This window comes from Equus przewalskii, chromosome 2, assembly GCF_037783145.1.
Source record: "Equus przewalskii isolate Varuska chromosome 2, EquPr2, whole genome shotgun sequence".
Taxonomy (NCBI): Eukaryota; Metazoa; Chordata; class Mammalia; order Perissodactyla; family Equidae; genus Equus; species Equus przewalskii.
The window spans coordinates 17,649,441-17,666,995 of record NC_091832.1 but is presented as its reverse complement, the minus strand read 5'-3'; the positions used below and the strand labels follow the sequence as shown (position 1 = coordinate 17,666,995).

Here is a 17,555-nt window from a genome sequence, read left to right as displayed (position 1 = left end):
GTAGTGAGTGTTGAATTCAGGGAGACTATCAAATAAAAACACCATGGCCCCTTTATAATTCTGGTATTTGGGAGAGAATATCACTATTATTATATGCTGACTACTTTGCAGGCTTTTACAGAATGTACATGTTAAAATTGGAAGCATAAGATAGAAAAGTTATTATTATAAGCTATCTTTAAAACAAGGACTTTATATATATTCCTGATATGTTTATAATCAAAGAATTCCCACAGGCAGGATAAAAGGAGCTAAACACCTAATTTATAGCTTCACGGAGACGTAGTAATTATACGCTTTGGCAATAGAGAGACTTGGATGTGAATCCTGGTTCTGTCATTTAGTAGCTGTGTACAGGTACACTGTGTAATTTGGTCAGTTTTGTTTGTTTAACAAACATTTATGAAATGTATACTCTGCGCTGAGATGGCTTGCTTGGCGCTAGATGAAGAGGCAAACCTTGCTCTCAGGGAGCTTATCATCTAAAGGGGAGACAGTCATACAATCACAGTATGTTATGATAATTGCTACAGTGAAGCTGTATGTATTGGTTGCAGTGAGAGCTCGAGAGAAGACATTTATTAAATCTGACCTGAGAGTCTGAGAAAGCTTTTTCTGAATCTTTTCCTGGATGAGGTCAGCTGATGCTGATTAGCAAAATCCAAAGTACCAACACTAAATGGGGGAGAGGGGTAATGATAAGAAATAACACAAATTTAATCAGAAACGCTCACCAGTATTTGTATGTGTGATGGAATGTACCATTGGCTTTGGTGTCATTCAGAGATGGTTTTGGATCTGTGTAACCCTGGGCAAGTAAGTTAAGCTCTATAAATCTTTGATTTCTTTTTTTTTTTCCTGCTTTATCTCCCCAAATCCCTCCTGGTACATAGTTGTATATCTTAGTTGCAGGTCCTTCTAGTTATGGCTTTTTTTTTTTTATGCTTAAATCTTTGATTTCTTAACAAAAAGATGATGCCAGCAGGGTTCCTCACCTCTGCACTATTGACATTTTGGGCCAGATAACTTTTTGTTGTGGGAAGGTATTTTGTACATCACAGGATGTCTAGCAGCATCCTTGGCCTCTCCTCACCAGATGCCAGTATCAAACCCACCCCACCCCCCAACAATTGTGACAACCAAAATTGTCTCCAGACATTGCCAGATATCCCCGGGGGCAGGGACTTGGAGAGCAAAATCACTCCTAGTTGAGAAACACTGGGCTAAAGATGCCTTCCTTTTAGGGTCATGAAGATTAGGTGAAATAATATATGTGAAAAACCTTGTACTCCATTTTGTACATTCTAAGTACCAGAAAATAACTATTATCATTTGAGCATCTGTTTTGACCCTAAAAAGATGGTCTAGTAAAGTGCCTAGCCTGTTAGAAATATATGTAGATGGAACAAAATTCTGTGGAGGGGTTAAATAGCATTGGGAGAGGGTTAACTCCTTTGATTGTTTTTATTTTTTAAGTGGGGTTATCTCACTAGTTAGGATATTGGGATAAAAGTCACTTTGTTCTGATCAAGACTCATAGGATTTTAAGCTAGGACAAGATCTTAAGGTCATCTTATGAATAGGAAAACTGTGTCCGGAAAGGGTAACCCAGTGACAGCACTGGAGAATCATGCAAGTTCAGCAAGTCACCCTGCTTAAGAGGTATCCACATACGGGGTCAGTTGCATTATAGCCAAACCCAGATGTTGGTAGTCCACTGATTTCAAGCCGTGTAATGAAATACTGACCTTTCATTATCTATAGAACAGTGCTCTTTGGCTTAAATCTTTAAAAAGATTGGGTGGTTCTTTGAAGTGTGTTGAATGGAGTTTGAGTTATTTTGCTGGCTTTTTTTTTTTTTAATTTCTTTAAAGGTTTTTTTTTTTTTTTTTTGGTAAGAAAGATTGGCCCTTGGGGGCTGGCCCAGTGGTGCAGCGGTTAAGTTCGCACGTTCTTCTTGGTGGCCCAGGGTTCACCAGTTCAGATCCTGGGTACGGACATGGCACCACTTGGCAAGCCATGCTGTGGTAGGCGTCCCACATAGAAAGTAGAGGAAGATGAGCACGGATGTTAGCTCAGGGCCAGTCTTCCTCAGCAAAAAGAGGAGGATTGGCAGTAGTTAGCTCAGGGCTGATCTTCCTCAAAAAAAAAAAAAAAAGAAAGAAAGATTGGCCCTGAGCTAACATCTGTTGCCAATCTTCCTCTTTTTCTTTTCCTCCCCAAAGCCCCAGTACATAGTTTTATATCCTAGTTGTAGATCCTTCTAGTCCTTCTATGTGGAGCTCCACCTCAGCATGGCTTGATGAACGATGTGTAGGTCCGCCCCCAGGATCCAAACCTGCAAACCCTGGGCTGCCAAAGCAGAGTGTGCTAATTTAACCCCTATGCCACTGGGCTGACCCCTGGCTGGCTTCTTGAAGAGCCTGCTTTATATTGTTGATAACTACAAATATTTTAGCATCTATGTGTAAGTTACATGATGTAGATACATTAGACATAGTCCTACCCTGAAGAACCTGAAGTAGAGGAGACTAGATATGTATATAAATAGCCCATAGTTTAAGGTGAAGTGTGGTAAATATCATGAGTGGCTGAAATAGCGTGGCTTTTAGAAATTAAGAAATTGATGCAGGGGGCTGACCTGGTGGTGTAGTGGTTAAGTTGTGCGCTCCACTTCAGCAGTCCAGGGTTCATGGGTTCTGATCCCAGGCACAGACCTACATACCATTCATCAAGCGAACAAGAAGTTAATGCAGACCTAATGGTCAGACCGGTTTCTTAAAAGAGACGATATTTGAACTAGGCAGAATTTTGACTTGGGGATGGGCCTTTTCAGGTTGAAGATATGGGATGAATAAAGCTATAGAGACAAAAAATGACACAATGGCTATTCTGAGACTAATGATAAAATGGATTCTTGTAGATGGGGATAGAAAGGTAGGCCAGAAAATAGCCAGTCTATAAAATACTTCTGAGGACATCAAGTGGTTGTTTCCAGTGGCCTGGAAAATTTAGATTGGTTTGGGTAGAGGCCAAAGCTTCTTTTAGGAAGATTAAAATTTGGTGAGAGCGTATAGGATAAAGCAAAGATTGGAGGCAGGGAGACTTCTAGGGGTCTGTTGCATCAAGATGCCCAAGAGAAACATGGAATGATGAGGGCCTGCGTTAAAGTCCTTGATTACTGCTATGGGGAGAGAAGGAGAAGGTCACAGTGGACTCAGCACTCACTGTGTTGCTTTCCAGTGCCTGTGCCACTGATGAGATGATTTCAGATAGTGTATCAGTATTTTAAATTTGAATAGCTAGATATTTGCTAATGTATATTACGAAAAAGATAAAACTAGCATATTGCGATTTCATGAATATTGTAATTTAAGATAAGGCTAAGTTTTAAAAATTGAATTCATTTAAAGAAAGTTAAGTAAATAATCACAGAGAGTACACAGATGAGGCAGAAGCTGAGGAAACTGTGATTTATTCAGCACCTCCTACTGAACGCCTACTGTGTACGAGGCAGTGGGAGATGCAAAGACGGTTTTAAGTCTGGATGATATAGAGACAGTGAAACGTTTCTTTTTTTTTTTTTTTTTTGAGGAAGATTAGCCCTGAGCTAACATCTGCTGCCACTCCTCCTCATTTTGCTGAGGAAGGCTGGCCCTGAGCTAACATCCGTGCCCATCTTCCTCTCCTTTATATGTGGGACACCTGCCACAGCTTGGCTTGCTGAGCGGTGCCACATCTGCACCCCGGATCCGAACCAGTGAACCCCGGGCCACCAAAGCGGAACGTGCGCACTTAACTGCTGCGCCACCAGGCCGGCCCCTGGAGCATTTCATTTTTCACAGAAATTTAAAGAAGAATACTAAGGGACCAGCCCAGTGACACAGTAGTTAAGTTCGCACGTTCTGCTTTGGCGGCCCAGAGTTCGCTGATTCGGATCCCGGGTGCGTACATATGCACTGCTTGTCAAGCCATGCTGTGGCAGGCATCCCAAGTATAAAGTAGAGGATGATGGACTTGGATATTAGCTCAGGGCCAGTCTTCCTCAGCAAAATGAGGAGGATTGGCAGCAGATGTTAGCTCAGGGCTAATCTTCCTCAAAAAAAAAAAAAAAGAAGAAAACTAAGGTTTTCTGAAACTCCTCCTCTTAGAGATAGCTACTGTTAACATTTTGATGAATGTGTCCATACTGGCTATTAACATTTTAAAAGATGTCTAGGAAACTAAACTCTCTGGAATTTTACCCTTCAGGAGACAATTATAATAGTTGGAAAACCTGTCTCAAAAGCAGTTTAAGTAAGAGGAAAATTAAAACTATGTAAAAGCTGTATAGAAAAGCTGCCCTTTTGGAGAAGAAAACAAGTATTTCCCTAGCACATGCCAAGGTTATGTGAAAACCTGGGTGATGTGTAATAGAAAGGGCACAAGCTCTGGAATGTGGGGGTGAGTTTTCCCCACTGTTTATTAGCAAGATGATCTCAAGCAAGACATTTTAATTTCTCAGCTTCCTTTTCTTTATCTCTAAAATGAAGATCATACCTTCCATCTTACCCAGCTTGATGTTGTGAGGAACAAATGAGTCTGTATTAATTTTACAGAAAGGAAAGTGCTATAGAAAAGTAAAAGATGTGCGGTACTTATTTTCTGTTCTTTTATGTGAAATTAGTATGAGAAGAAAAGACAATCCAATTTTGTCTGACAATCTCCCACAAATAAGCAAGTCTCCTTTTTGTGGAAAGTGATCCTTGTTTAAGCTCTTTTCATTCTGTATCTTTGAATGTGACTCCATGCAGTTCTAAATAGCTTCCTAAACCTGGACTTCAAACCAAGAGACAAGAGCCTATGCTATCAAATAGAGAACTAGTTGTTTCATGAAAGAATTCATAATTCATACTGTGAAGCAGGTAACTAGTGAAAACAGTAGCCTGAGGACCGTGTTTCTTTATATAAAATGAGGCTAATGATAATGGCCTTATAGTAGTGGAGATAATGAACTATATACAAAATATCTAATACATACAGTGCCTGGGCCATTAATGAGTCGGACCAGTTATCATCATCATCATCATCATCATTATTATTTTTGGTGAGGGAGATTGGCCCTAAACTAACATTGGTTGTCAGTCTTCCTCTTTTTGCTTGAGGAAGATTGTCACTGAGTTAACATCTGTGCCAATCTTCCTCTGTTTTGTATGTGGGATGACGCCACGGCAGGGCTTGACTACTGGTGCACAGGTCCACACCCAGGATCCAAACCTGCGAACCCTAGGCTTCTGAAGCAGAGCACGCAACTTAACCACTATGCCACCAGGCTGGCCCCTATCATCATTTTTTTTTTTTTTTTGAGGAAGATTAACCCTGAACTAACATCTGCCACCAATCCTCCTCTTTTTTTGCTGGTGAAGAGTGGCCCTGAGCTAACATCCATGCCCATCTTGCTCTGTTTTATATGTGGGACACCACCTCAGTGTGGCCTGACAAGCAGTGCGTAGGTGTGCACCCAGGATCCAATCTGGCGAACCCCAGGCCGCTGAAGCAGAACTTGAGAACTTAACCGCTGCACCACTGGGCTGCCCCCCTATCATTATTATTATTAAACAAAGACAGCCATATTTTTGCTTATTACTAAAGTAATAGAAAAGTTAGAAAACAGGAATAAGCCAACTAACCATAAACATCTTACTATATATATTTCTAGTCTTTCTAAACTATTATTTTTTTCATCCTCCTCTTGTTGGAAATATGGATTGTTTCCAGTTTTTTGCTGCTGTTAATATTCTTGCAGTGAATATCTTTGTCAGTACATCTTCATTGCACCTCTTAATTTCCCCCTTAGAATAGATGTCTATTAATGGATGCTTTAATTCATTACTCTTTCTTTACAGCCATTCCCTGAAGGTACAAGGACACGTGTGTCTCTTAGCCATTTAAAGAACTAGGTTAGTTTTCTCATCCTTTTCTTTCTCTACCAAAGATACTCTGACCTAAATTCTAATATTTAAAAGGAAAACAGATAATAAATGTAAATACCATCTTGCAAATCTCTTTACCTGCTCGTCTCGTGCGTCTGCCCAGCCTCGCTTTAAGTGGTTATTTTCCTTAAAAATGAGAAATTGGTGAAGGAGGAGAAAAGTGGTAGAATATCTAGATTCCAATAAATCTTGCTGCCTGTGTTTCCATTAGGTTACATTTTTCCTAACTGTATGAAACAAAATCAATTCCATTTTCATCTGTTTTTTTGTACTTCCCCTTTTAAGTAGCTGGAGTTTATTTCAAAACCATTCGTCTTCACTTTCTAGGATGTATATTCTCTAATTGTTTGTTGCAAGATACTTACGTGTCCAGTAGATCAAGCTTGTTTATTATTTTGTTCAGATCTTTATATCTTTATTGATATTTTATTTGCTTGATGTTTCAATTATTGAGAGAGGTATGTTAACCTCCTCTATTATGATAGATTTGTCAGGTTTTCTTTGCAAATCTGACAATTTTGAATTAATCTATTCTAAGGTGATAGTATTATTGGTACATACAAATTTAGAATCAGTCTACTCTCCTGGTGAATTGAACCTTTTATCATTCTTTTGTGACCCTCTCTAACGATGCTTTTTGCCCTTAGGTCGGTGTTGTCTGATCCTACTGTAGCTGCGCCAGCTTTCTTTTGGTTAATATTTGTTAAGTGTCATCTTCTTACTTTTTAAAAAAGTTATTGAGATGAAATTCCTCATTTCAACCATTTTAGAGTTACAATTTTCAATTAGTATCTTCTGAGGAAATAGTATTAGGCACATTCATCTTTTTACTTCTAACCTTACTGTCCTTATGTCTGAGATGTCTCGTACACAGCATATAGACAGATTTTGTTGTTAGGGTTGTTTTAAATCCAAACTAACCATCACTGTCTTTTTTTTTGTGACAAGCTTATTTCATTTATATCTGTTATGATTGCTGATATAGTTGGAATTATTCCTACCATATTATTTTATGCCCTTTTTTCCTGCCCTTTCCATACCCCCACTCTCACCACCAAACATACACACATATACCCTCCTGCCTTTTTTTAGAACTGATTGAGCGTTTTAAAAAAAATTCCATTTGGGTTGTTATTCAGGTTTGGAGGGTCTTGTATTACTGTTCTTTGAATGATTGCTGTTAAAAATTAAGCATTCTCACATAATTTAAAATCTTAAAATGTGCAATATCTTCACTGCTTCCTGAACAATCCAGAGACCTTACACACTTTGATCCAATTACCTCTTTCATCTTGTATTTTAGTTTTATCTTGTTTAATTTTTGCACCTCAAGTAAGCATTATTATTGTTTCATACAGCCATTATTTAGATTTACCCATATGCTTACCTGTTTCTTTGCTCACCGTTCCTTATTCATCTTACACCTTCCTTTTAGAAATTACTTTCCTTCTTCCAGAAGTATATGTTTTAGAAATTTCTTAGGAAAATTCTGTTATTGTTTTAATTTCGCTCTCATTCTTGGATGTCAATTGAAGGTTGACTATTTATCTTATTGAGCTGTTTATCTTAGCACTTCAAAGATACTCTTCCATTGTGTTCTGGCTTACTTTGTTCCTGTTGAAAAAGTCTGCTCTGAGTTTATTGTCATTCCTTTTTAGTTTTCTCTGGTTGTTCTTAAGATTTCTCTTTGATTTTCGTGTTCTGCAGGTATGGACTTGTTTATCTCAGTCCGACTTGGGATGTATTGTCATTCCTCAATCTAAGGACTCCTGTCTTTCCTGAAGTTTTGAAAATTCTCGGCCATTGTATCTTTGAGTGTATCGTTGACCATTTTCTCCAGTCTATCTTTTGGAATTTCAGTTAGATGAATGTCAGACCATCTCATCCTGTCTCCCACGAGTGGTAGCCACTCTTTTATGTTTTCTATCTATTTGTCCCTTGGGGCTGCATTCTGTAATTTCTTCAGCTCTACATTCTAGTTCACTGATTCTTTCTTTAGATATATTTAATCTATTATTTAACCAGATCATTTTTTTTTAAACATTTTATTTTTCTTTTTTCTCCCCAAAGCCCCCCGGTACATAGTTGCATATTTTTAGCTGTGGGTCTTCCTAATTGTGGCATGTGGGATGCCGCCTCAGCATGGCTCGATGAGTGGTGCCATGTCCGCTCCCAGGATCCGAACCAGCGAAACCCTGGGCTGCCAAAGCAGAGCACACAAACTTAACTACTCTGCCATGGGGCCGGCCCAGTTCATTGTGTTTTAATTTTATTTTACTTTTTTCTCTGTGAGGAAGATTGGCCCTGGGCTAACATCTGTTGCCAATCTTGCTCTTTTTGCTTGAGGAAGATTGTCACTGAGCTAACCCCTCTGCCAATCTCCCTCTCCTTTATGTGGTATGCCACCATAGCATGGCTTGATGAGCAGTGCTAGGTCTGCGCCCAGGATCCGAACCAGTGAACCCCAGATCGCTGAAGCAGAGTGCACAAACTTAACCATTACCCCACCAGGCTTGCCCCTATTGTGTTTTAATCTTAAAGTTCTATCTGGGGGCTCCAGCCCCGTGGCCGAGGGGTTAAGTTCACACACTCCACTTCGGTGGCCCAGGGTTTTGCCAGTTTGGGTCCTGGGTGCGGACGTGGCACCTCTCACCAGGCCACATTGAGGCACTGTCCTGCATGTCACAAATAGAGGGACCCACAACTTAAATATACAACTATGTACTGGGTGGATTTGGGGAGGAAAAAAAGCGAAAAACAAAAAAAGAAGATTGACAACAGTTGTTAGCTCAGGCGCCAATCTTAAAAAAAAAGTGTTCCATTTGGAGGACAGGCCCTGTGGCCAAATGGTTAAATTTGTGTGCTCTGCTTCAGTGGCCCAGGGTTTGCTGGTTCTGATTCTGGGCACAGACCTACACTCTGCTCATTAAGACATGCTGTGGCGATATCCCATATAGAAGAGCTAGAATTACTTGCAACTAGGATATATAACTATGTACAGGGGCTTTGGGGAGGAAAAAAAAAGAGGAAGATTAGCAACAGAAGGTTAGCTCAAGGACCAATCTTCCTCACAAAAACTATACCTTAAAAAGAAAAAAATAGTTCTATTTCGTTCTTTTCAACTCAGTCTGGTCGTTTCTGGTAGTCTCTTGTTCCTTCCTCATGTTTTTAGTTTCCTTATTTGTATAAAGCATGCTTTTTTTTCTTTAATTTTTTTTTTTTTTTTTTTAGATTTTATTTTTCCTTCTTTTCCCCAAAGCCCCCCAGTACACAGTTGTATATTTTAGTTGTGGGGCCTTCTGGTTGTGCTATGTGGGACGCTGCCTCAGCGTGGCCTGATGAGTGGTGCTAGGTCCGTGCCCAGGATCTGAACTGATGAAACCTTGGGCTGCCGAAGCAGAGTGTGTGAACTTAACCACTCAGCCACGGGGCTGGCCCCAAAGCATGCTTTTTTAATATTATGTATCTGGTAATTCCATGATCAAAGTCTTATGGAGCTAATGCTGCTCTTTATTATTTCTGCTCTTACTCACTTTGGCTTGTTTTCTGAAGTATTTGGTAATTTTTATTGTGAGCTCATAATACGTTGCTGATCTTAATCTTTAAGAATCCCAAGGGGTCTGGGTTTAGGTTACAATCCTCAATAGAGGATTTGCATTTGCTGTCGGTTGTCCCAGTGCTACCCAGCTCAAAGCACTGTAATATCTCAGCTTGAGGTTTTCTGGACCATGCAGATAATGATTTTTAATTTTAATAGGAGACTTGTCTTTTTCCACTTAGATGAGACTTGGCACTATTGAGTTGTTTTTGCCAGTATATTTTTTTCTAGCTCACTCTTTGACTCAGAGTATAGCCCTTCATGGATTTATGTGAGGGATCTCAAATTTCAACTCCTCACCTTTCACTTTTCCTTATTTTCTAGTGAACTAAACTGTATGTTTAAAAGGATATTTGTTATAACCTATGAAGCATTTTTAGATGTTTGAGAGTTTTGCAGACTATCTAGTTAGTAATGTTGCCAAAAGCAGGTGTTTAGGTGTGTGTTGATCAGTGAATGTGTGTGCACATGTATGACTGTGTGTATAAGATTAAATTGTTCATTGTGTCTTGGCACTATTTACATTGAATCTGGGAAGTTTATAAACAGAATTTTATTTGGCTTTGTAAACATATTTCATCATTAAAATGACTACCATTTATTTATGTTTAATTATTTTACAGTACTGTAATAATATGTAAATTGTATATGTATCAACTAAAATCGTTTATTTGATTGGTGAATGTTGAATAATTTACTTTTACATTCTTAGTGGTATAAAAGTTCAAAACACAGGTCTCTGGCATCAGACTTCTTGGCTTCAAATCTCAGATTTTCCATTTACTGGCTGTGTGGCCGTCGGAAAACTAATTAACTTCTCTGTGCCTACATTTTCTCATCTGTAAAGTCGTAATAATAAGAGTACTTATCTTGTATAATGGTTGTGATGTATAAATGAGTTAATAAATGTTAAATATTTAGCACAAGGGGCCTGGTGGATAGTCATTGTTTAATAAGTGTCAGCAACTTTTGTTGTTGTTTTGTTTTGTTTTGTTTGGTGAGGAAGATTCACCCTGAACTAATATCCATTGCCAATCCTCCTATTTTTTTTTTTCTTGAGGAAGATTAGCCCTGAGCTAACATCTGTTCCAGTCTTCCTCTATTTTGTGTGCAGCATGCCTCCACAGCATGGCTGACAAGTGGACTAGGTCCATGTCCAGGATCTGAACCCACAAACCCAGGCCCGCTGAAGTGGAGTGCACAGAACTTCAACCACTCAGCCACGGGGCCAGCCCCTGTTGCTGTTATTTTTTTCATCTTTCCTGGCCCAGGTCTTCATATGTGTTGAATAAAAATAAATGAATAAAAATGTTTATTATAATACATGATAAATATATAAAATGTTGATTTGAGAGGTTACACTAAAATTAGGAAACAGAGTTCCAACAAATTTTAACATTAATTTTTACTATATTGAAGTTAACACAAGCATGTTGTTTAAAAGTTCAGAGTACAAAAAAGCTTGTAATAAGATATAGCAGTCTCCTGTTCCTCCCTTCTCTATGCTTCCTACTCCCTGCCAGTCCCTTCTCCCCACAGATTTCAACTCTGTTAGCGTCTTCTAACATTTACCAATTTCCATTTTTCTAAATAATATATATATATGCTCTTATCTATTGACACTGTTGGCTTTCAGTTGTGGTAGATGAGGATTTAGCTCTCTTGTCCTAACATCTGCTCTGCCTCTCCTTTCCCCCGGTTCTCCCAATAGAGTCGTGTTCCACTTCTTGGTTTAATCAATGTTAAAACATTGTCGTTAATGTTATTGTAAGACAGTGTTGTACTTATGTGATTATTATTCACTGCTGAGCATGCCTTGCCTTTTTCCCCTCTTGCTTAATAATTGCTTTTTTTTGATGTGCTTAGTTTTCTTGGTATCATTTTGCTAATTCTTCTCACAACTTCCACTAACTAATCTAATTTTCTACAAGTTAGTTGCATCATCATCCTTATCAGTTTTAGTCCGCTCCTCCCTCTCACGCCCTGGGAGAGATCTCTGTTCTCTTTCTTTGGAGTGGTTTCTCTGGAGTCCTCCTGTTCAGCTCTGATATTGGACTTCTCTTTGTGGTCATCCTTGATAGTCCTTTTCTTTTTCTTTAGGTTGGAATCCATGTTGATTTACTGCCTTCTCTTGGTGGTATTCATCCTCTGCTAGGTTCTTCAGGTTAAAAAGATGGTGCAGTGACAGAGGGTGTGTGATGATGTCAGCCCTCAACAGATTGTCCTTTGAGTCATGCTGTTCAAATCTAGCACCCCTGTAGAGGGGTGCCCTCTGTATCTGCTGTGCAGTTGTCATTCCAGGATCGCCCCTCCCTCTTATCCTGGAGATTTCCTTCACTTCTCTCCTGTGTTGGATCTCCTGTGTTCTGTATTCCATGACTTTTTGTTCCTTAGTTTTGCTCCTTCATTTTGGTGGAGAGAACATCCTCCACCACCTCCTGAGAAAGGTCACATGGTAAAGTTTTTGAGTTGTGGCATCAAAATGTCTTCATTTTTCTGTCCTTTTTTCTGTCATTTTGTCTGGGGTATAGATTTCTAGATTGGGTTGGGAAGGCGTTGTTCCGTTGTCTGCTTGATGGCACCGTTGCTGGTGGAGCGTTAGAAGCCCTTCAGCTTACTGCTCCTGAGTGTGTTACCTTTATTTTGCTCTTCTGGAAGCTTTCGGTGTTCTGAAGTTTTACTTGCTTGGTGGGGGTCTGTTTTCATCCATTGTGCTGGCTATGCGTTGGGCCCTTTTAATTTGGAAATTGAGGTCCTTTGGTTCTAGGAAAATTTCTGAAATTGTTTTGTGGATGATTTCCTCCTCTCTCTTTTTTCTGTTCTCTCTTTTCAGAATTCCTATTATTTGAGTGTTGGATTTCTTATACTGAACTTTATCTTTCCCCCGTTTTTCTGTTTCTTTATCTCTGTGTTCTATGTACTGAGAGATTCCCTCATTATCTTCCAATCCTTCTATTAAGCTTTAATTTCCAAGAATTATTTTTCTCTGAATTTTCCGTTTTTACAGCATCCTCTGTTTTTCCATGGATGCAATATCTTATCTCTCTAAATCTTCTCCTTATATAATTTTTATTTCTTCCATATTGTTTTTTTCTGCACCTGGTCTTCCGTCTCGATGGCTTATCTTACATATCTAGCAGTTCTTGTTTGTCTACTCCTTAGTAAGAGAATGGGACTGAAAACCTGCTTGGAATCTTTGAACCTATTCATAAGGCTAGTCAACTTTGAGCTTCACTATAGGGAGGCCTGGGTGGGCTTTTTGTTGGGGAATCTGATTTTACTATGTTCAGGTCTTTCCTGGTGAGTGGTCAGAGTTCCCAGGGAATGCTGGGAGCACCCTCCAATCCTCTGCCTGGAGGGGAGTGTTGTGGGAGTCCAGTGAGGGAGAGGGTTGGCTTGGGAGAGGGAGTCTCCATATTCAGCGCACCGTAGCAGTAGGTAACCAGATACGCAGTCTATTGCTGGTGTACTCTGGCCTCAAATGTGTTGACTCCCCAGTTGAAGGTTCTCTTTTTGCCCCATTCAGAGAGAATAAACTTTCAGGCTTCTGCCGGAATGAGGGAGTAGCAGTTGCCATTTGGTGTGGAGCTAGAGAAGGAATCTGGAGCTTTAACCATTTCTCAAACAACTCTCACCCATTCTTGCTGTAGCCACCTCCCCCTATTTCCCCAGTTCCAGAAGTACCTGGTGCTGTTAGTTCCCAAGCCCTTTGAAGACTCTGTGGGGTAAATCAGGCTGGTTCTGTTTTCTCCACTGCCAGCTTGTATTCTGCTTTCCGGGATCTGCTTAGTCCATTATCATTTGTGCGTCTGCTTTCCTGCTTCCAAAATGGTGTTGCTGTTGTCACTGCTCCTGTTTTCCCAGTCCTTGTGAGTTTATATCTTTTAAAAAAAATCTCTTGATTGTAGCTTTATTGGGACTTTTGGAAGGAATAAAATTAGATGTGAATGTTCCTTCTGCCATCTTAACTTGGAAGTGTCAATTTTCAAAATGGCAATTCATGGTGTATTTGGAGGGATCATAAGTGATATGTGCTTATTTGTAGATAATCTGGAAAACAGGAAAGATAAAAGATAGTTACACATCACTGTAATTCTACCATATAGAAAAAACTAACATTTTTTATACTTCCAGTCTGTTTTCTATATTTGTCTATTTTTAAGTATACAGTCACATTTTTTCATAATTGGAATCATACTATGTATTTTTAGTTTTGTTTCCTGCTTTCTTCACCTGATAAACCATTTTCCCATGTCACAGTATAATCTTTGAAAAGAAAATTTCTAATGGGTTTATGATATGGCTGTCCTATGACTCTGTCCTGATTTCTTTAACTATTGTCCTGTTGATAAAGATTTATGTTTTTTCCAGTTTTTTTTGTAATCTAAATGGACTGTAAGCTTCGTGAAGTCAGGGAAGCTCTGTCTCGTTCCTGATTCTTCAGTGCTCACGCAGTGTTTAACGTGGAGCGGTTCAGAGAATGTTTTGTTAAGTGAATGAACAATTTTCCATAAAAGTCTGATTGTTGTCTTAAGTTAGAATCTAAGAAGGGATATTACTGGGTTAAAAGGTGTAGACTTTGAAGATTCTTGATAATTTATTTTCAATTTGTTCTTTGATTCAGAGTAAGAAACAAGGATGTAAAAATGAAGAGGTGCTTGCTGTGTTAGGCCATGAACTGGGGCACTGGAAGTTGGGACACACAGTCAAAAATATCATTATTAGCCAGGTAAGTTTGGAGTGACAATTCTGTTTTTATGGCATGGTAGTCAAACTAGAAGTAGGACAGGCATGAGAGGTCATGCAATAGAGAGGTTAAGACAGTTCCATAGCCAGGCTACCTGGCTTCATGTCCTGCCTCCCTGACTTACTTCCTGTGTGACTTCAGGCAAGTTCCTGAACCTCTCTTTGCCTCCATTCCCATATTGAATGATAATACCTCATAGGACTGATGTAAGAATTAAATGTGTTAATACGTGTGAAGAGTTTGGAGTGGTGCTTGGAATGTGGTAAGTACTCTATAAATATTTATTGTTGTCACCATCATCACCACCGCCTCCACAGTCATTTAACCAACCAGAGGAGCTGTGAAGATCCAAAGGTGTGAGCCTAGATAAGTTGGACATTAGAATGCCTTTGTAAAAACTTTTTGTCTCATCTAAAAGTCATTCTACATTCATTGAAAAGAAATTGGAAAATGTAGTAAATATAAAGAAGAGAATAATTTCTGTAACATTCCTCCTCTGGGCCTTAATACCTCTACACCAACAGAGTGACCAGTTTCCAGGCTCTCGGTGAAATAGTGCAATATTTCGTTGACTAGTTCTGAGCATATGTGGCCTGAACTGAGTCTTAAGTGGTCTTTGTACCTTTCTGGAAGGACTGGGTAACAGATTACACGGGAAGACTTGTGAACCCCTGGAGGCACTTACCTCTTTAGGTATAAAAATGAGTTCCTGGGCTTGAAGCTATGTTTTATGGTTACATGGTGGTGAGTAAGACATTAAATAAGTCCAAATCCAAGTTCTAAGTAAGTGTTCCGTCTAATAAGGAAAGTCACTGCCCCTTTCATAAAGGAAGGGGTCCAGGGAAATCAGCCTGCCACAAGCTAGTGAGCTACTTCCTGAGCTGTGGCACCTTGTCAGGGCTGGAGTTGATTGCCTCTTCTGATGGATTGGGCTCTCAACGGGAGCCAGTGGGAGGATGTCTGTGTTGTTGACTAATCCATTGAGTCCACACTTGTCACCTTGGCCACTTTGTTCATGAGCCACTTGCCCAAGTCCTAGAGTGATTGGGGAAAGAGGCTGGCTAACATCCACAGAGCAGATATCTTTTCTGCCTGATCGTCGAGAGCCTCCTCTCTGGTGGGACTCTTGGGGAGCGCACACATTAGGCTGAAGCAGTATCATACTCTGTGCTAATTTTGGAAGTTTCCCCACATACCTGTTTTCCAAATCTCCTTGTTAGCCATCCTCTGGTTTGTTCCATGGCCCTGATCATCCAGCCTAGCCATGATTTGCCCACTGCCAGTGAATTGCTATATATATCCTCAGCTCAGGCCCTCTACCCTTCTAGACTGAGTGGACAATGAGACATACTACTTAACATTTTCCCCACTGAGAGTATTTCTGTTTACCACTGTTTTCTAGGGCCATCCCTGCTGGTCCTATAGTGCCACAGCGGTCTCCTTTCAGCTGGTGCCAGCATATTGTATTAAGTTATTTGTAAAATAGGCTCCAGTTTTTTCTCCTCAGATTATTATAGGGAGTTCCTCATGAGTAAGGGTTGCTTGAGGGGTGGCAGAGTGGCAGGAGTTGGCACACTAGGAGTGTGAGCCGCCTGCTCATTTAACTTACTTCTGCCTTCATGACTTTCGTTACCACTCCTTTATATACTGCCTGTGCCTGGTGATGGAGTGTTTCTGGGCAAACCAGTTTCCTGGCTAGATGGATCAACATAGCATCCATTTCAGGAGGAGCAGCTCAAGTTGCAGGACCCTGGTGTCCCCCGGTAGGAATCAATCTCTGGGAGGGCCCAGTTGCAAACCAAAAGTTACTTCTCAGAAGGGCAGTGGTTACTTGATGAAAATGGAATGTGTAGCTAATAATTCTAGGGGCTTTCCCAGTAGTTTTTCGATCGGAGCTTGTCATATGGGACCCACTGAGTGGCAGAGCTGCTCGTGCTTCATCCTGGGCCACCGGCGAGCCTTTTAATGCTCTGAGCCCCACTCTAAGCTGGCAGCTGTTTGAGTCACCTGGTAAATGGTTTGGAGCAGCACACTTAAATATGGTATACGTGGCCTCCAAGATCCTCATCTGCTAAGGGAAAGAATGGTATTTGTTCTCCAACTTTAGTCCAAGGAGTTGTATTTTGGTGTAGACTTTTGATATTTTTTTCTCTCATTTATTGTTAAAGATATATTTATCTCTGTGGACCTTGCTAATTGTTGAATTTAGCTCCAGTGATCCTAAAGGGAATTCAAGGGAAACCTGTTTCTTTGGAGCCTCCAAATCAAGGTCAGGTGGGAGGCCTTGCGTCTGGTTATGGTTTAGTGCAAACAAAGCCAGAATCCATTCTAGTTCTTTAACTTTTTACAGAAAGAAAATATCCCTTTGCTGTTGACCACTTTAGACCCTCAATGATAGGAGGCTCCATTGAAGCCTGTACTTATAGAAAACTCTACAGTTTATACACTTGGGAAAATTTTATTTTCCTTTCTAGAGTAAAAGCAAAACTATAAAACTACCTAAATAACTTTTTCTGTGATCACACTAACACCATTCTTAAAATCACATGATGATGTCTTGTTCTACTTTTTTGGTACTACTGATCCCACAGTGAAATCACCTTGGCAATAACTTAGAAATTTTGTGTCCTTCTTTCTAGATGAATTCTTTCCTGTGTTTTTTCTTGTTTGCTGTATTAATTGGTCGAAAGGAGCTTTTTGCTGCGTTTGGTTTTTATGACAGCCAACCCACTCTAATTGGGCTATTGATCATCTTCCAGTTTATTTTTTCACCTTACAATGAGGTAACGTATAATCTTTAAAATTATCTCACATATGCCCTTGCCTCTTTCAGATCTGGAACCTTTAGGGTAGTGAAAAAAGAAATAAACAAAACTGTATAGTTTTAACAAGTAGATGAAACAAAGTCTTTTAGTCCCTTGATTTACTGGCCGGTAAAAGAAAGTAGCAGAAAAACCCAAGCCCAAATAAGCAAATGCTTACATACTGTTAGGGGGAAAAAGTAGAGAATTAGACTTGAGTGGTGAAAACCTTGATCTAACACACACCTCAGACACTTGGTAGATGGAGGTTAACTCTTGCAGTGCTATGTACTGCACACATATTCACCAATACTTGGTGAAAATCTGTGTGTGAGGGGACGAAACAAGTAATAATTGAGTATATACTTGTGACTAGATAAGGGAGGCCAGATGACAGTGTTCCTCTGATTAGGTTCCCTGACCACCTGCCTCAGAAC

At 39.9% G+C, this 17,555-nt stretch overlaps 1 protein-coding gene across 3 annotated transcripts in view; it reads left to right on the top strand.

Moving 5' to 3' along the window:
- Positions 1–17,555, top strand: part of ZMPSTE24 (zinc metallopeptidase STE24) — a 54,167-nt gene that overhangs the window by 24,304 nt on the left and 12,308 nt on the right. For all 3 annotated transcript variants that reach the window (XM_008524169.2, XM_008524168.2, XM_008524170.2), the window contains 2 exons: positions 14,195–14,299; positions 16,957–17,100. In XM_008524169.2, the coding sequence (XP_008522391.2) occupies positions 14,195–14,299; positions 16,957–17,100 (249 nt within the window). The remainder of the gene's footprint in view (positions 1–14,194; positions 14,300–16,956; positions 17,101–17,555) is intronic.